At 38.2% G+C, this 19,824-nt stretch overlaps 1 protein-coding gene across 2 annotated transcripts in view; it reads left to right on the top strand.

Moving 5' to 3' along the window:
• The window catches only part of LOC148654549 (proline-rich protein 5-like), a 92,636-nt gene extending 85,078 nt beyond the window's left edge, over positions 1 to 7,558 (top strand). For both annotated transcript variants that reach the window (XM_088646953.1, XM_088646952.1), the window contains 2 exons: positions 4,729 to 4,867; positions 5,677 to 7,558. In XM_088646953.1, the coding sequence (XP_088503079.1) occupies positions 4,729 to 4,867; positions 5,677 to 6,218 (681 nt within the window). In that variant the 3' untranslated portion in view covers positions 6,219 to 7,558. The remainder of the gene's footprint in view (positions 1 to 4,728; positions 4,868 to 5,676) is intronic.
• The last annotated feature ends 12,266 nt before the right edge of the window (positions 7,559 to 19,824 follow it).

The following is a 19,824-nucleotide window of genomic DNA, read 5'->3' on the forward strand; positions in this document are numbered from 1 at the left end:
TCACAAGTATATAAAAAATGTACCTGGCATGTCCAAAAACACTACATGTAAGTTATTTGTCATTGAACATAAAAATAGGATAGAACAGCAAAGCAAGGGCATCACACATAACAGCATAGTAGTAGGCCTTCTTAAACAGACAACCAAGGACCAACATAACATTCTAACAAACCAGAAATATGGGTAAACCCCAAGCTGCAGCACCAACCTGAGAGCAGTAAGACATTATCAAACTGGCAACCCACTGAAGCTAAGCAGGTGTGAGCCTGGTCAGTACCTGGATGTGAGACCTCCTCGGAAAAACTAAGGTTGCTGCTGGAAGAGGTGTTAGTGGGGCCAGCAGGGGGCGCTCACCCTGTGGTCCACGTGGGTCCTAATGCCTCAGTATAGTGATGGGGACACTATACTGTAAACAGGTGCCGTCCTTCGGATGAGACGTAAAACCGAGGTCCTGACTCTCTGTGGTCATTAAAAATCCCAGGGCGTTTCTCGAAAAGAGTAGGGGTGTAACCCCGGCGTCCTGGCCAAATTTCCCTTACCAATCATGGCCTCCTAATAATCCCCATCTATGAATTGGCTACATTACTCTCCTCTCCTCCCCACTAATAGCTGATGTGTGGTGAGCGTTCTGGCGCACTATGGCATCCAGGTGGATGCTGCACATTGGTGGTGGTGGAGGGGAGACCCCATTACCTGTAAAGTGCTTTGAGTGGAGTGTCCAGAAAAGCGCTATATAAGTGTAAGCAATTATTATTATTATATCTTTCAATGTAAGCTCTTGTGAGACTCACATTTTCAAAGTGATTCTCAGGTACCCAACAGGGTTGCATTCAGACAATCTTGCAGTTTCATCCATTCTGATTATTGTCAAGCAGCTGAACGTGACTTTGGTTTAGTCATTCATTAAATCAGGTTTTCAACCAGAAACTTCAAAAAGAAAAAAATATCAGTCCTGCATGTTAAAGCACAAGGCAGGGTTCATCTTAGACTGGATGCCAGTCCATCACAGGGCAGACACACAGACAAACACACACACATCTAAAAACAGATTTTCCGAGAAGCCAATTAACCTGACAGTATGTTTTTAGACTGTGGGAGGAAGCCGGAGCACACAAAGGAAACCCAAGCAAACATTGGGAGAATATACAGTATAAACTTCATGCAGATAGCAACCCAGATCCAGAATTGAACCTAGGGTCCCAGAGCTGTAAGGCAACAATACTAATCACATACAGTATAGAAGTCACTTAACTAAGTTTGTGGCTTGTAATATTTGCAACTAAATTAATTTAGGTTCGGTTTGCCATAGCAAGGGGTTTGCATATACATTCAGCACAACTTTTCCATTTTTTCTATCATCTTATCTTTTTTTATTTAAATGTGTGGAGTAGGTTGTGCGTATAACTTATATTAATTTCTACTTCAAATTTTTATGACAGCATGATTTGGAGTAACAAAATGTGAGAACTGTGAAAGGGTCTGAATACTTTTGCAAAGCACTGTTTTAAAGCATAGAACCATCCCATGTAAAATGTGAAGCCTTTATAATGACACAAAGCAAAGCAACAAAATGTAGTGGACATGTAATCCATGTTATGTAGGGCTTGATCCAGATGGTAAAGCAGAAAGCTTATGATTTCTAGGAAACTATAACAAGTTCATTAACAGGTGAGTTGTTCATTGCTTTAATTCAGAAACATTGGTAGGTTTTCTAGCGTGAATTGCTTATTTCAGGTCCTGCTACAGCATCTCTATTGAGTTTAGGTCTGGACTTTGACTAGGCCACTCCAGAACTTTAATTTAGCTTCTTTTCAGCCATTCTGATGTGGACTTGCTTTTGTGTTTTGGATCATTGTCTTTCTTCATGACCCAACTACTCTTCAGCTTCAGCTCACAGGCAGACTAGACATTCTCCTTAAGAATTTTCTGATACAGAGCAGAATTCATGGTTCCTTTAATTATGGCCAGTCATCCAGGTCCTGGGGCAAAAAAGCATCCCCACAGCATCACACTACCACCACCATGTTCATACTGTGGAATGCTGTGTTTGCTTTATGCCAGAGATAATGGGACCCATGTCATCCAAAAAGTTTCATAGACTATCCAGATACTACTTGGCAAATGAGAGACAAGCATTTATGTTCTTCTTGGTAAGTAGTAGTTTCCGCCTTGCGACTTTCCCATGAAGCCCATTTTTGCCCAGTCTCTTTCTGATTGTGGAGTCATGAACACTGACCTTAGCTGAGGCAAGAGAAGTCTGCAGTTCTTTGGGTGTTTTTTTAGGATCCTTTGTGACTTCCTGGAGGATTTATGCTTGGAGAAATTTTGGCAGGCCGACCACTCCTGGGAAGATTCACTACTGTTTCAAGTGTTCTCCATTTGGAGATTATGTCTCTCACTGTGGTTCGGTGGAGTCCCAGAACCTTAGAAATTGTTTTGTAACCCTTCCAGACTGATAGATATCAACAACTTTTTTTCTGATCACTTCAGGAATTTATTTTGATCATGGCATAATGTGCTTGTTGAATCTGTTTGCTAGCAACTTGACTGTGATGGTAAGGGTAAAAATAAGTGAGGTTATATTGAGCAGGGCTGGCTGTAATCAAGCCTGGCTGTGTTCAATCAGCTGATTATCCCTTTATTTGGGTTGATTTAATTGGGAAATTACTTTTTCACACAGTGCCAGTTGGCATTGGAAAACTTTGTTCATTAAATAAATGAAATAAGCAAAAAATAAATCTGTTATTTGTTCACTCAGGTTCCCTTTATCTAATATTAGATTTTGGTTGAAGACCTGAAAACATTCAGTGTCACAAATTTGTAATAATAGAGGAAATCAGTAAGGGGGCAAATACTTTATTTAGGCACTGCTGTCACGTTCGTAAACCCCACCTCATAAGGACGCTCCAGCCCTTCCTTGTTCAGTACTCATTCCCTGCACCTGCCCCTGGGTCTTGCCCCCCGTCCTATAAAAGCCGGGCGCTCACTTTGTAAAGGGGTCTGCATTGGTTTCCCTACCAGGCAAGTCCGGGACCTGGAAGCGCCTGGCCCCATCAAGCTTTTAAGTTCCTGTTCCTGCCGGTTCCAACCCGGCTCCCGTTTTTATTCTGTTCGTCTTGGATGGACCGCCTGGTTTTGGATTTTCGCCTTCTCTTGGATTCCCCCTTGGACTTGTTTCTGGATTGTTTGCCTTGGCCACACCTTCCCCAAACACGTTTTCATTCCCGACTCCTGCATGCTTTTTCCCCATGTTTTCCTCACTCTACCCCAGATCGTGTCGTCTGCATTGGGTCTTGAAAGAACGATTTCGTTACAACTACATGTACTAAGTAATCACATCCAATATTCATTTCCATCAGCAATGTCGGAGACTTTGATAGTTACTATTTTTCTTTGATGTATATACCAACCACATCATTAAAAATAATTTCCAAGAAAGGGGAAAGTACTTGTGATTTCTACCTCAAATCACACTTGCAAGTCACTATGCATGTTAAACCATATCAATCGATAGTAATTAAGGAGGGATTTTAACAGCGAAAAGAGGCCAGAAGAATTTTCTGTTCAAACTGGGAGGCCCCATCAGGTCTGAGACCCCTGTTTATTTTGACATCAGACATGTAATGTGTATCCCATCACATTATAATATGTGTAGTGTAATGATGTGAGGTCACATTGTAGTAGGTATAATGTACTGATATAAAGTAATGTGATTAAATTACCTTCAAGGTCACTTTGAAAGAGGAAGTGTAAAATTTGTTATGAGTAAGAAATGTGTCCCAAAGCATTATTCCACATTTATACACAAAATATACAGTATAAGATTAGTGCCTCCATTTAAAGGACAGGGAGTTGAAACTTTAATTCAGCTTTAAAAGGTTACTTAAGAATTTGAGCTGGCCAAAGGCATTTTGGCTGCTTTTCCACACAATAGTACTTTGTACTAAGGCTCCGGAAGTTATTCTGTGCTCTTCACAATGAGCAGTCTTTAAATTATGATATGGTAATGCCCACAGTTATAACAGAAGTTTAAGAAATCTGTACCGGAAGTTAAGCAGATCCATATGGAATTTTCTAGACAAAAGGAGTTTGGTAGTTGGTGTAGAACTGTGAAGGTGAATCAAAGCTGAATATCTTATAGGAATGATTTTAATGGAAGGGTAGTGTCATGCCACTGAACTTTTACTGATATTGTGTATCAAAGGTATCCTGTAAGACACTGTTTCCTATTACATTTGAGGCTGGGCTGATATACAGTAGGAGGTTGATACAATTTCTGTCTTATTGCTGCTTGTCCCACTGAGCATTTGCTGAGATTGAAAAGATTGGCTACTTAGTTTTTTCTTTGCTGTTTTTACATTTCTGAGATCTTTTGCAGACTCAGATAACCCCCTCACCTGGATTGTTGACTCCCTCCTCTTTCCCCTTCAGTGATTTATCAAGCAGCAGCACCACTGTTTGTTCCTTACAATTAATTTGATTAAATAAAATATATGCTTATTTTAGAATATATAATTCTCACAACTACTTTTACTGTAGACACTTTTACATAAGTTCTACTGTAGGTAGATTTAACTGTTTTATCAATACTTTTAAGTTTTACTAAGATAATCACAATCACCTGTTCATTACTGTATCTTATTCTAGAATTTTTTTTAATATAGTATTAATTTTTACACTTGGTTATCTTCATTCTTTAATACAGTAACTCTCTCTTTTGTGTTACAGGGGGTTCATGAATCTAAAGGAGTGAGTGATGATTATTTGAAACTGGAGTCCCTGATCCAGAAGGTTGTCTCTCCTTACTTAGGGACACATGGACTATTCTCTGGTGATGGAATGGTGACGCAGTGCTCATGTGTTATGGGTGAGATTCCATTCAAAACCAAAATGTTGCATTTATTGTAATCAATGACTGGGAAAATAAGATGTGCTGTGCATTTGTTGTGTGAAGTTTCTTTTAATTGTTTGAGGATGCCTTACGGCTGAAATATTTTTTAAAGTCACAAAATGTAAAATTCAAAATTAGATATCTGCAAGCAGTACATAGTTTGGAAATATGAAAATTGCAAAACTAGAAAAATAAATGTCTTTGATGTTAACCAGATTCTCATCATTACCCAGTTTATAAATTAAAGTTATCAGCTTCAATGTTGTATCCTAGGTAAATGGAGTCTATAAATAAAATATGTAAGTAACGATATAGAATGTTTTGAATATCCATCACTTCTTTTCATAGTCCCCTTATTGTGTAACAAAGACATCCTAATGACAGTTACCATTTGTACCAAAAGCTTTCTGGTTTTTGTGTTAGCCACATGTGCATGGAGAAATGTTCAAACATGTGTACAGTATTAGTGTGTGAATATTCAATCTGTAGTCCCTTCAGTCCTCTCCATTATAGGGCTTTGATGTAATCAGCTCCATAATTGCTTCTTCTAATTCTAAATTATTAAATAATGAATGAACTGTTGAATTCATAAATGGGTCACTGTGGCAGAGATTGAAAGTATGTTGAATTACACTTAAAAACAAAATGGAAAAAAAGCATTATAGATGTCAGTGAAACAAGTCTTACATGATTGTGAAAAGTGAGCATGCAGGAGGAAACTCAGTTAAAATGATAATGAACTGTCATGAGTTCGTCCCTGACAGAGACTCCCTTTGTCCCTCCAGAAAAGAGATTGCTGCGGCGCTGTCCCAAACCAGGGGAGGGTATAGGAAAAAACCCAGTGGTGCGCTCAAAGAGTTACAACAATCCAATGCTGACCCCCGTGGCTGAGTATGAGACAGAGATGGGCTCTGCCAATGGAGCGAGCATTCGGCGCCACTCTGTCTCAGAAATGACTTCCTGCCTTGAAGACAAAGGCTACTCCAACCTCACCACAATCATGGATGTGGATTCCAAAGTGTCTATGACCATGGCCGGCTTTTCAGGGGAGCAGGACCTGATCTTGACAGGTGATGCCTCACCTTCCCCTGACCCACAACCGGAAGATTTAGAGGGCCAAGACCTCAGTGATGAGCAGGCTTCTCCTACTGAGCTGGTTAAAGACTCCTCATCCATACCAGCCTGCTCTTCTAGCCCGGAAACAATAGTGGACCAGATTTTGGAGTCCATGGACTCGGATCCAGAAGGACTTTTCATTGATTTTACTCACCGCTGTTCAGACTCCCCTAGCTACAACAGGGAGCCTAGCAGACAGAGTGTGGTGTAGGGGGATTATGACACATCAGTTACAAGCAGGTGTGCTTGGTGAGGGGTTGACAGTAACTGTGACAATCAGCAATGCAGTATTTGATTCTGGCTAGTTTCTTGCGAGATTGCTTGATAATTTTTATGGTATTTTTATCACTTTGATATCTTTTTAAATAAACTGAGATTTGTTCATCATAGTTCACTGCCAGAATTCCACTTTTGTTTTAAGCATTCTACTTCACCAAAGGTGCTGTACATTAAAATTAATTTTCAATTAAGGGAATTGTGAACACCATCTGCCTGTCCCTGTAACTTATGGTTTGATATTGTATTAGAGGATTCTATCACATCATGTGAGAAGCATCCTTTCATTAGTTCTGCTTAGTTAAATTTTCTCACAGTAATTGGTACTGGCTTCTAAAATGACTTTGTAAAACTATTTTGCAAAGAAGATAATAGGGGAAGCAAATGAGCATTGCATAAAACAAAATGAGTGACAGGAACTAAAGCATTGGAAAATATTATGATTCTTCTAGCTGAAGAACCTTGTGGTTTTGCATTGTACTTCCTGGCCAAGATGTTAAACAAGAGGAGGAAGCAGATGGGTTTACACTTCCACTATTAAGTTGAATAATAATGAAGAACGTTTGATTTTCATTTTGTTTTTTCTTTCAATCATGGTGTACTGTACTTTAGAAATGTCCTACCGCAGTAAGTGATTGTTTGATGGAGTAGCATTATACTGGAATAGTACTTGAAATATGGTGGTGTTGAACATTTAAATGTAACACTGTAAAATCTCTTAAATCCTTAACTTTTGGTGCAGTAGAAGCAATTGTTTGTAACTGCAGGGTCATCTCTTCTGCATCACAGAAACAGTTATCACTGGTACCTGTAGTGGAAAATGAAAATGTTTTTTTATGGCAACAAAGGGAAAGTGGAGCAGACATTGTTTTCTGCCTGGAGTTATAAATTAATAGTTTCTTTAGTTAGTACGTGCGTCTGAGCATTTAATAGAGATGTCACTTACTTTTGGTTTACTTGCACCTATTAGCCTATAACAACTAAGATTTTTTTTTAAAACTACTGAGTAGTAAAGAACAAAGCAAACACAGTTCCGATTCACAGAATTTTAAAAAGCACATAATGTCATTCACAATCTAATTTTTGTTTTTTTCTTCAGTTCTTTTGAAATAAATTACAAATTAAAAACAAATTAAATAATGTGATTGGAAGATTTTTCACCAATTTTGTATTTTTGAAATATATAGAAATATACATTTTAACTGTCAGAGAAAAGTGATTTGCATTTTCAAGATATTTGCACCAAGAAAAATAAAGATAATTTTCGAAAAAGTACCACAAGGGAGTGTGCATGATAAATCTTTGATACCTGTTAACAGAATTGATATTCTGGAAGTGGTAAGCATGGAGGTTATTGGTCTTTTTCACAGAAGTACAGCTGATTTTTCCTTATTTGAATGAGTACAGGGCTTTTGTTACATTGCTGTGAACAACTACACTTTCACATTAAATACTGTGTGTAGACTGGTTCTCATATTCTTCTGCAGCTCAAAAGAGATAAAATGAACACTAGAGTCTGAAATCCTGATATACATTCCCTTCCCAAAGTACTCAGGCACTTCCAATGGTGTGCCAGTTGATGAAATTACAAAACGATGCATATACTGTACATTTTTTACATTTACAGTATCTGTGGTTTTCTGTAACATTATCTCTGAGTTGTTTTGAAAGCTCCTTGCTGTTCATGCTTGAATCTTTGCTTGAAATTTCAGTACTTGACTGCTGGACATTACAGAGATATATTCCATCCAACTTTTAACAACTTCTTCCAGTTCAGGGTAGCAGGGGCGCCAGACCTGTTCAGGCATGTAACCAACACATGGCAGGATACTGCAGGATACATACATACAGGATACATACACGCACACCCCCCTTATTTTTGCTGTATCTGTGGAGTAGATTGTGTATTTAATAAATATTTCTACTTACAATTGTCATGATCGCAACATTAACAATAACAACAACTGTGTGAATACTTCTGCGAGGCACTGTATATGAGCATCCAATATCAGACCATATCACTCCTATTCTCGCAAAGTTCTAATGGCTCCCTTTCTACCAGAGAGTCTTGCTCCTGGTTTTTAAGGCTCTTCTGACGTTCTCTTTCAGACTTCACCCTGGTCTTGAAGATCAGGTCAATTTAATCTGCTGCAGGTCCACCAAACCAAACTACCAACTATGGGTGGTTGTTTGTTCTCCGGCTATGCTCCTAGCTTGTGGAATAGCCTCCCAAATCATCTCAGACAAGCAGCTTCAACTGAGACCTTTAAAAAAAATATTAAAACCATTCTCTATCATCAAGTCTATCATCTTCCAGTACTATATATTACTTAAATTATTATTAACATTATATATTATTATTTTTATATTTATTATTATTACAATGCAACACTTTGTCCAGCACAAAACACAATGCAGGCCCGATGCAGATGGTAATGCCGAAAGCTGATATTTCTATCACAAGTGTTGATGTTTTAAACAATTTCACTGTTTGAAGGCTGTTTACACGCCAAAATGTGTGTATGCAAAAGTAGGTCATCTTTAGAATTAAAATTCTTCATAATAAGTTCAAAAGCTTGCAGGCACAGGATGCATACTGAAAATCAAAGATCGCGAGAGGCCTTGGAGAGAATTGTCCTGTAGTGAATTGTGCAGCAGTGGATTGGCAGTCTCAGAACATTCTAAATTCAAAACCTAGCTAAGATGGAATCTTGTATTCTTTGTAATCAATGATTTTATGTGAAGGTGATTGTGAAAGTGAATTAATTAGCATTCAGAATGCCTTGAGACTTTACCACAAATGGCAGTATGAAATATATACAGTACAGGTTCATATTGATTAATGCAAGCCGTTTCCCATCCAGACTTGTTTTACATGAAAGAAAAATGTGTACCTACATGTACAAAGGGAAAACAGAACGTGCACTTGTCACGATTATAGTCCCCCCTCCTTAAGGGTGCTCCAGCCCTTTCACATGAGACTTTATTCTGTGCACCTGTTTCATATTCCCAGCCCACCTTAAAAGCCAGGCGCTGACGCTCATCCGGGCTCTGCATCTGATTTCCGTATTGTGCGAGTCCGGGACCTGGAAGCGCCTGGTCCCGTTAAGGTTTTAATCTCGGTTCCCGTTCCTGTTCCCGTTCCCGTTCCTGTTCCCTGTCCGCCGGTTCCGATCCGGCCTTCGTGTTTTAATTCCGCGTTTTGATGGATCTCCTGGTTTTGGACTTACCCTTGTGTTTTGGATTCTCTCTATGGACTACTCTTTTGGATTGTTCGCCTCGGCCACACCTCCACCGTGCACCAGCGCACCTTGGACACGCCCCCCTGTCTTCAGCCCCGTATTCCTGCATGACGTTTCCCCAGTGTTTCCCCACTTCGTCGGATTGTGTCGTCCGCATAGGGTCCGGAAATAACTGTTCGTTACAGCACTCATTTATGAATATGTTTTGTTAACTCTTAAACTACTCTGTAATATTACATATTACCTCACATTAAATATAATTAAATTCTAAAATACAAAATTTAGGTTTCTTTTCAATGTTTTTGCACAGTAGTTTCCGTGCAGGATTGGTTGCATTCTTTTCCTGTAATTTTGGTGTATTTAACATAATCCAAGCCCTCTCAAAGAACAGAACTGTTTAAGACTGAAGTCAATCCAGTATATTTGAAAGAACTCCATGTAATTAAGCATGTTACTGGGTTCTGTGTGGGGCTAAGTGCTGCTGTTTCAAAGCTTGTGGTCCTGGGCTTGATTCCAGTTTCGGTGCCTTCTATGTAGAGTTTGCACGCTCCCTTGTGCCCATGCGGATGTTCTCTGGGTGCTCAAGGTCCATTGCAATGTCTACCAGATAGGATAATTAATTAATTTGTCCTTGTGTATGACCTATAATGGCCGGGTGTAGTGTCTATCAGTGTTTCATGGATAGGCACTAGATGTCCACTTTATTTGGAATTAGCAACTTTCTGATCATGGATAGATTAATATGTCAGCTATTCTTGTGTTCTAACAAAAAGACAACTTGAAATAAAGACAACAGCCACAATCAGCCACCTTCAAAGACTAGTTTGGGAATTTATGATTGGTGGATGGTTGCAATGTTTTATTCCAGGGTTAAAGGAGGAAAACACTAATAATTGTACAAAGAAGACTCACACTTAATATTTTCTGCTGGTAATCTTAACACCTAGTATCTTCAGGTGTTCCTTTTGAACACGTATACTGTATACTGTATATTACCTTTCCGATATTCTAAAGGTATAATACAGGTTTTAGCTCAAATTACAGTGCCTGATCAGAAAAGGACAAAATCACTTCTTCAAATATTCACAAAAGGCTTAGTCAGAGTTAATAATTCTAATGTTGGCATGTAACCTTTTTATTAATACTGCTTACAGCTTGAGAGAATGTAGCATAACTGCCCATGATTTCCAGGCATTCACACCATAAAATATATTTAACATCCAATGGCTGAATACTGCATTATTTCTGCTTCTGAGGGTAAAAAAAAAGTGATTTTTGTTATTAATCAACATTCAAAATTGATGCATCATTGAAAACAATTTAATAATACAATGCAGACTGAAAAGGGCACACAATATATTCTTTCCCATTAATATATATTTATGGAAAAAGAAATACAACACCTCCTCCTCCACACTCTGGCCCTCCGATGTGCATGAGGACTTGATGCCAATGGCGACGAGTCCATTGCAGCCTCTGTCTGCCTGTCCAACTTGTCTGGCAACACTGGCACATGACATGCCTGCCTGCAGCATGCCAATGGCCCTCTCCCTTGCTTCTGGTGACATTCGAGGCATTATGGAATGCACAGAAAACTGACTAACTGTGGCCTTTTTCTTGCAATGACCTAAGCTTTGAAATAAAGCCTTTTAAATGACCTGATCAGGCATTGTTCAACCTGGACCTCGTTGGGTAAAAGTGCACCTAACAAGTTTTCATGTGATTGGCAAGTTGCAATGCCTCACTGCACAACCTGTATTGCTGATCAGAGAGCTTAAAACAAATTTGTGAAAGTGCATAAGCTATAACTATAGTATTCTCATTCCAGGTTATGTTATGTTTCTCTTTCCCATTACTATACATATATAGTTGCTCTTCTTTCAAAATAAAATTGGTGTAATGATATTTGATATACAGTAAATCAGTAATGAGTAACAACTGGGAGCATTACTTTCCTAATTACCTAATAGCCCATCACTGTGGTTTAGTGAGCATCAAAACAAGATTGCTGTTTTGTAGAACTTTCAAACTGATTGTTAGTGAGTCAGCTTTAGTTTCAGGAAAATATTATTAATATAGACAGTTAGCATCTTTCCACAGGGGTCTTCTACTTTTCTGTGGAGCCGCATGGCAGATTCTAAATTTCTTGCCCTGGGGAGGGGGGGGGGGCTGTATTTACATTTTCAGCTGGGTTCAATTGGACAAGTTTAGCAGTTTCTTCAGGACCAGGATTAGGAACTTATGTTACTCATCACCTAGTTCTAATATTAAGGAAAACCTGAAATCTGCTAATTAAGCAAGTATTGTGTTTAAGACAATTCTGATCCTTGAGGGCTGAAAGGTCATAAGATCTCAACCCAGGGCCCTAGCAGTACAAGGCAGCCATGCTAACCACTGTGCCATCCAAGTACTAAGACTTTGGTCCCACTTGATGATTTCTGAATTACTTAATTTAATAAATCACCTGCTTGACTGAACTCAGTTAAATTGTTCTAAATCTTTATTGGTGCACAGAGGCTCCCTAGAACCAGGGTTAGAGACCCTTACATTAACACGATGTAGAAAACCATAAGATCAGTTATACAATAGGCAACACTTTTCCTGAAGTGCTGGGCTCCTGCAGTTCAGACATTCAGTACTAGTGCTCCTAGTGAACCCTGCAGTAGATTTTCATGCTAACCAAGATGTTCTTAACTGAAGCAGGTAATTCATCAAGGTTGCTGTTTATCAATCACTGAAGATGCTCTCTAGGGCTAGGACTGGAAACCAATGACACAGTAAAATTTCATGTTTATTAACATATGTTTATACATTCTAATTTTCCAGGATTATTTAATTTAAGTGTGTGAAAAATAAATGTATTAATTAGGAGAAGGTATTGAGGTGACCCTTTAAAGCTGGGCTAGTTTAACTTGCATCCCTTCCAGCCTACTTGCTGCAATCAGCTTCATAAATGTTCTTGGTAATTACCATGACTTAAATAACAAGCAGATTGGAAGTTGAGCATGTTAGTATAGAGATTTATTTACTTAATGATTAGGGTTTTATAACTTTATTCCATCTAACAGCGTCAATGAAAACAAGTGACTTTAAAAAAACATTATTAAAAAAACAAACCTTGTTTGATTTGATGCTTGTATGCATTATTTGGACTGGTCTGAAGATCCAGTTAGTGGCATAACTTGTAATATCTGAAAATAGGTGTCTTCTGTGGGGCTTTGGGCTATTTAGTAATTCAATGAACATCTTTAAAACATTTTGCTAATAAAGTTGCTATTAAACCCAGCATTGTAGAAATGAATATACTGGATATGGTCTTTTTATAATGTATCGTATCAAAACTGATTTATTTGATACCAGCAATTAAGCAACAACATCTAGGTTTCAGCACTTAGTGAATGAACAATGCCTTTGCAACAGTATCTTAAGGCCTCCTGACAGGCAAGTCCTGCTTTTTTGTGCTTCTTTCGATGAAATTCTGAGAGAATGTTCATTCTAATTTAATGTTGAAGAGTATTGACATACAGATGCAACCATTCAAAATGCGCGGGCGATACCGCATTATTTTCCGGTACGCTGTACGCAGTCTACCGCGAGTTACCGGTAAATACCGCTAGCAAAATAATAGTATCCGGAATTTCCGCAAGGTGGAGCTAATAAAGCTCAACCTCTCATGTTTGAGCTGTCGCCATCAAAGTCTTTAACGAAGATATTACTAATAGTATTAAAAATGAATGACCTTGGACAAGCTGTAAGTGTAAACTCAAAGTATTGCCCTGGTCCACATTCCTTTTTTCATTGACCGTCTTTCTAAAAGTAACACCACAGCATTTCGCAATCACGCATTTTTTTCCAATCATGCAAAGTACAGTAATTTTTGAGAATCTATTCACCATGCCTTTCACATGCTCATAAAAGAGATTGATTTAGGAACATAAACATATTACCGTATGCAAACTGTACTGTATACAGTACTGTATGTATATGTATATTTAATGTCTTAACTGTGCCCGTTTAAGTATTGAATATTCATATGGAATTTTACCACTGAAGGGAAATCTTAGTAGCTGAGCATAAAAAGAATAGGAGCATACTGCAACGCGTGTGAAGGCCATAAACGATATTAATTTTGGAACATAAACATACAGTATATGGCTGGTCTCGGTACTTTAAAGAAAACATACACGAAACGGTTTCATTATGACCAGAATCGGTCTTGAGATATTTTTAACTTGATTTACAGTATTTGAGAGGTATGTCTTAGCACCGATACTACGTAAATACTGCTCACGTATATGTTTCTAGGTTTATATTATGCATTTCATACGGTCAAATTACTTTTGAGCAGCTAATAAGAAGCGCGAAACGGTATGCCCAGGGCGTTTTAGTTTCGTTTTGTGCTGGGACTCTGCTTTAACAATGTCGCTGCGGATTGATTAGAGATATCAAGTACATACAAGTCATTTTTTAAATGTTGTAGTTCGTCTTGTAAAAATGTAACGAGTACATCATCTATCAACAATTACACAGGTTCTGTTTCCATATTGCGGATTTTGGTTACGTAATATTATTTTCTAAATTTCACGTTGTGAATATATGATTTGGGCAAACAAAGCCGCAAAGAAGTACATTATGGGTTGTTGTTTTTTTTTTGCAGTTTTATCTAGAACAAGCGATGCTTAAACCTTTGTCTGATTCTTGTGAAACTATCCACACGACAGTTACAGTACCTAACATGGGATGTTTCTAAAAATCCATCCTCTGTAAAACGTCTTCTCTAGTTGTCCTGCATATGTATTCGCTAATGAAGCTGTGTGTTCTGAGCCTGGATCTCTACATTTCTGTATGAACCAGCTTAGAGGGCTAAAGACAGCTTGTGTTTAAATTGAGTGTAAGGTAATTCTAAAGTCATGGTCAGCATTTATTATTGTACTGTGCTGTAAACTTGTTCTGTGCCTAGTCACATTATTTTATAGCGTTTTTATAGCGTTATCAAATCTGGTGGCACTGTGTGTTAGTTTCCTGACTCCCATGTCACATGGTCTGTGATTGAATCCCATGGAACTATGACTATTTTTTAACAAACATTTCTTTGAAAAAATGAAATGTTTCCCTTGGTCAGAGATTAAATAAAACCTCACTCGCACCAAACAAATTTATATTTCTAAATATCACAACATGATCGAATTTAAGTCTTTTTAATAACAATGAATAGTCACCTATGCGTTACAAAATAAACATTTATATTGATTTGAATCGCGTTTTGATTTAAATCGTAAATGCGTGTTTAAATATATGTGTTTAAAGGCGATATACTGTATAAAAGCGCTGATTCTTATGGAGTGTGTTCCGCCGGGGATTCAAAAAAATTATTTTTTTTAATCGCGTATCTAAGGAAAATTGCAGTATAACTTTGTTCATGCACAAACAATGGCATGTTACATTATAATTTGGGTGTCTCCTCTTGCCAGAAAGCTCTAAATTGCATTTTGAGTGCGGTTTTTGACTTTTTCTAAATTGCAACCCATAAATAAAGCTGATAAAGTTTAGACTAACTGTATTCTAAACTGTATTACAACAGCACATTGGACAATGCAACGTAAATTGCAAAAATGCACTTGGAATCTGTCCAAGCCCTCCTACGAAAATTATTTAAACTGCGACACTTATCATTCATCTCTAAATAAACTTTATTTTATATAGCGTTTTAAGCGAATAGGTAATTAGATTGCTCATAAACCTAATCGCTTTTTCTACATAAGCACAGCGTGATTGCTCTCTGAAAATGCTTTTCCTTTATATTTAGGCTCAGATTTCAACTATAGATCGTATTATTATAAGCTTTCTTGGAAAAATGTATTTTATGTAAACCATGTTTGCTATTAATTCATTTAGGGCTAAAATACGTTCATTGTCTTCCAATCGAGTCGAGTTGACATTGGAAGCTTGCCACTCCCGGACTGTTACACCAACGCATTAGCATGTTTAAGCGATTTAATTGAGGAGCCTAGCTACCAGTTAACACTGTACTTCCTACTTTGAAAATACCTGTGAAACCGGTTTAATTCGTCACAGCCAGCACTCCGGCAGAGAGGGGGTTGTACTCGTAAAGTAGAAGCAGGCGAGATTTCCAGCGAAAGACACCTCCCCCCCCCAGCCTCAAAAGCCCACTAAGTACAGTACTAGTTAAGAAAGGCGAGGCTCCTCAATGAAATCGCTTTAACATGCTAATACGTTGGTGTAACAGTCCGGGCGTGGCAAGCTTCTAATTTCTACCCGACCACGGCGAAAGGAACCCTTCTTTCATTTGAAGACAATGAACATACTTTAGCCCTGAATGAATTAATAGCAAACATGGTTTACATAAAAGCCCTTTTAGCCTTTGTCACTAATGAAACAAAGATCACTAGCCTTTGTCACTAATGAAACCACTAAATAAAGACATAAATATAAAAATCTTAAGATTTTTAAAATACATGACTTTGCTAAAATTTATTTGAAAATAAAAACGATTACAAACGCCAGGGGAGAGAGAGAACAGGGGAGGGATGTTGGTTTTGCATAAGGAGCAGAGCTATGGAAATGAGGTCTGTTTGGGAATGTGGAGTTAGATGTTCTGGCTGTTTGTGAATTATCGTTGTTGAGTATGGAGTGTTGAGGTATTGATTTTGTGTAATGCTTTATGTTGAAAATTGAGGTGGATTTTGTTTATGATAAAGAGGATAAACTGGGATGGGAGGAGGGTTTGGTTTTGCATAAGGGGCGGGATTATGATAATTGGATGAATTTGCAAGAGTATAATGGTTTGATATATTTGATTTTGTATTGTGGTCGTTATCTATGTTTTTGGTTGGTATTATGTTTATATGGTTGTTTTTGTTGGTTGGTTGTTATTATGGTTATTAATAATACGATCTATAGTTGAAATCTGAGCCTAAATAAAAGGAAAAAGCAAGTGATTAGGTTTATGAGCAATCTAATTACTTATTCGTTTAAAACGCTATATAAAATAAAGTTTATTATTAATTTGCTGGACAGAGCGGTGAACATTATTATGCATAAGACAAAGATAACGATCCTGATCAGTTTAGAAATCTGTGTACGCTGTAAGGTTTTTACTTCTTAAACTTTTAAAATACACGTTTCAAATAGAAAGAAATCCTCTTCCTGGTACAGTCGCATGAAGAGAGAGGCGAAACAGCCCTACATAGCCCTGTCGCAGTACACGAATATAATCATATCGTTATTAAATTCTTTAGATACGCGATTCCATATTATATTAGCAGAAAAGCTTAAAACTACCACTTTTTCACACGCTTTTTCACATGTTAGTTAAATTTAATTTATTTATATATTATATATTTATATCTCTGAACAAGGGAAATGTTTCATTTTTTCAAAGAAATGTTTGTTAAAAAAAGAGTCATAGTTTTAGTGGGATTCGATCACAGACTGTGTGACATGGGAGTCAGGAACCTAACACGTAGTACCACCGGCAAGGTCATATGCAGAGTGCTGAAAAAGCACTACAGAAACATTATCGACAGACAATGTACAGCGTGTACTATTCTTGTGTTGCGGTACATGAATATAATTATATCATTATTAATTTAGTTAGATACGTGATTCCATATTATATTCCCTTTTAATCAAATTCTAAAAGTATGCTTGTTGACTACGGTATCTCTTTAGTTAAAGACTTCGATGCTTAAAATGTTTAGGGAGAAATGGAATACTGGTGTGTATTTTTTCTTTAAAGTACCAAGACCAGCCATATACTGTATGTTTATGTTCCAAAATTAATATAGTTTATGGCCTTCACACGCGTTACAGTATGCTCCTATTCTTTTTATGCTCAGCTACTAAGATTTCCCTTCAGTGGTAAAATTCAATATCTACAACGGGCACAGTAAAGACGTTTACTGTAAGTCTTTCTACGACAGACCAACGGACCACGAGTGCCCCTGTCGGTCAACCAATCATGTACCGCGGTACCCCGCGTCATCTTGCGTCACGATGCGCGACGCCGTAGCCAATTACTTCTGGTACGTGTCTGTACCACTCACTTTGAATGGCTGCATCTGTAGGGTAGCATGGTGGTCCAGTGGTTAGTGTTGCTGCCTATCAGTTCTGAGGCCCTGAGTTCAATTTTGGACCTGGGGAGCTATCATTGTTGCGTTCCTTCCTGTGTTTGTGTGATTTCCTCTGGATGCTCTGGTTTCCTCCCACAGTCGAAAAACATACTTGTAGGTTAATTGGTTTCTGGGGAAGTTGGCCGTAGGTTTGAGTATGTGTGTCTGTGTGTGCCCTGTGATGTACTTCCATCTAGTGTGAATCCTGCCTTGTTCCTGTTACTTTCCAGGTTAGGCTCAGGCTCCAGCTGGATAAACTTCTTAGAAAATGGATGGATGGATGGATATGGAATTTTCTGAATTTCTGCATAAATTTTACCTAAAATGTGATAAGATCTTCATCTACTGTAAGTAATAGAAATTGATAAAGAGAACCCAATAAAACAAATAACACACAAAAGGATATACTTTTTCATTCATTGTTTGATCCAGCTTTAAATATCTTTCTCGGAAAAAGTATGTGAACCTACAGTATAGGATTATCTATTCAGTTAAGGGGATAATTAGAGTCAGGAGTGTCAGTCAATGGGATGACAATCAGGTGTGAGTTTGGGTGGCCCTGCCCTATTTAAAAAACATAAACCTGAGTCTTCACTACCAAAGTCTGGTCTTCACCACACAGGTTTGTGAATACATGCCATGCCTTGATCAAAGGATATTTCCCAGGACCTCAGAAAAAGATTTGTTGATTCTCATCAGGCTGGAAAAGGTTACAAAATGATTTCTAAAGACTTTGGGCTTCACCAATCCACTGTCAGGTAGATAGTGTTCAAATGGAGAAAATTCAGCACCATTGTTACTCTCCCGAGTAGTGGTCGTCTAACAAAAATCACTCCAAGAGTTAGGCATATAATATTCAGTGATATCACAAAGAACCCCAGGGTAACGTTTAAGGATCTACAGGCCTCTCTTGCACTGGCTAATGTCAGTGTTCATGAGTCCACCATGAGGCAAACACTGAACAAGAATAGTGTGCATGGGAGGCAAGCGAGGAGGAGGCCACTACTCTCCAAGAATAACATTGCTGCCTTTTAAAGTTTGCTAAAGATGACCTGGATGAGCCAAAAGGCTACTGGAAGAATGTCCTGTGGATGAGTCGAAAATAAAATGTTTTGGCTTAAATGAGAAACGTTTTGTTTGGCGAAAACCAAAAACTGCTTTCCAACATAAGAACCCCATCCCAACCGTGAAACACGGTGGTGGCAGTGTCATGGTTTGGGGCTGTTTTGCTGCCATCATTGACAGAACTATGAATTCTGGATTGTACCAGCAAAGTCTACAGGAGAATGTCAGGGTATCAATCTGTGAACTGAAGCTCAACAGAAGGTGGATCTTGCAGCAAGACAACGACCCTAAACACACAAGTCAGTCTACCAAAGAATGGTTGAAGCAGAAGATATTTCACCTTTTGGAATTGCCGAAACAAAGTTCAGACCTTAATCCAATAGAAATGTTGTAGCAGGACCTGAAGCAGGGAGTTCATGCATGAAAGCCCACCAACATCACTGAGTTGAAGCAGTTCTGTAAGGAGGAATGGGCCAAAATTCCTCCAAGCTGATGTGCGGAACTGATCAACAGTTACTGTAAACTGTAAAGTCATTGCTGCTCAAGGGGGTCACACCAGTTACTGAAAACACAGGTTCACATACTTTTTCCGACTAATGTTGGAGAATTATTATCAATAAATGAATTAAAAAGTATATCCCTTTCTGTGTTATTCATTTTATTGGGTTCTTTTTATCTCTTTTTATGACAGATGAAGATCTGATCACATTTTAGGTCAAATTTATGCATTTTAGGAATTATGATGTTAGAATAAGTAGGTCATATTCTAATATACTTCTCCTCCATTATACACATACATGTATAGTACAGATGCAGCCATTTAAAAATGGGTGAGGTATTTCGCGGCATACCCCGGTGGGCGTGTCACGGTATCACGCGGTATCACGCATTTCACGTGTGTCACGTGACTAACTATCCGGCGTCGCCTTGTAAAACCGCCAGGGGGAGCTTAACCTCTCATGTACAGCATTTGAGCCTTTAATTTTGAACTGTGTATTACAGCATGTTAATCATCAGTCATTAAAATGTTGGTATATTTTATGAAAGCAAGATTGCTCAGTTGGACAAAAGTACACAACCTACCTTTATCAGAAATATTTAT

Source organism: Lepisosteus platostomus, chromosome 9 (assembly GCF_059453375.1).
Source record: "Lepisosteus platostomus isolate fLepPlt1 chromosome 9, fLepPlt1.hap1, whole genome shotgun sequence".
Taxonomy (NCBI): domain Eukaryota; kingdom Metazoa; phylum Chordata; class Actinopteri; order Semionotiformes; family Lepisosteidae; genus Lepisosteus; species Lepisosteus platostomus.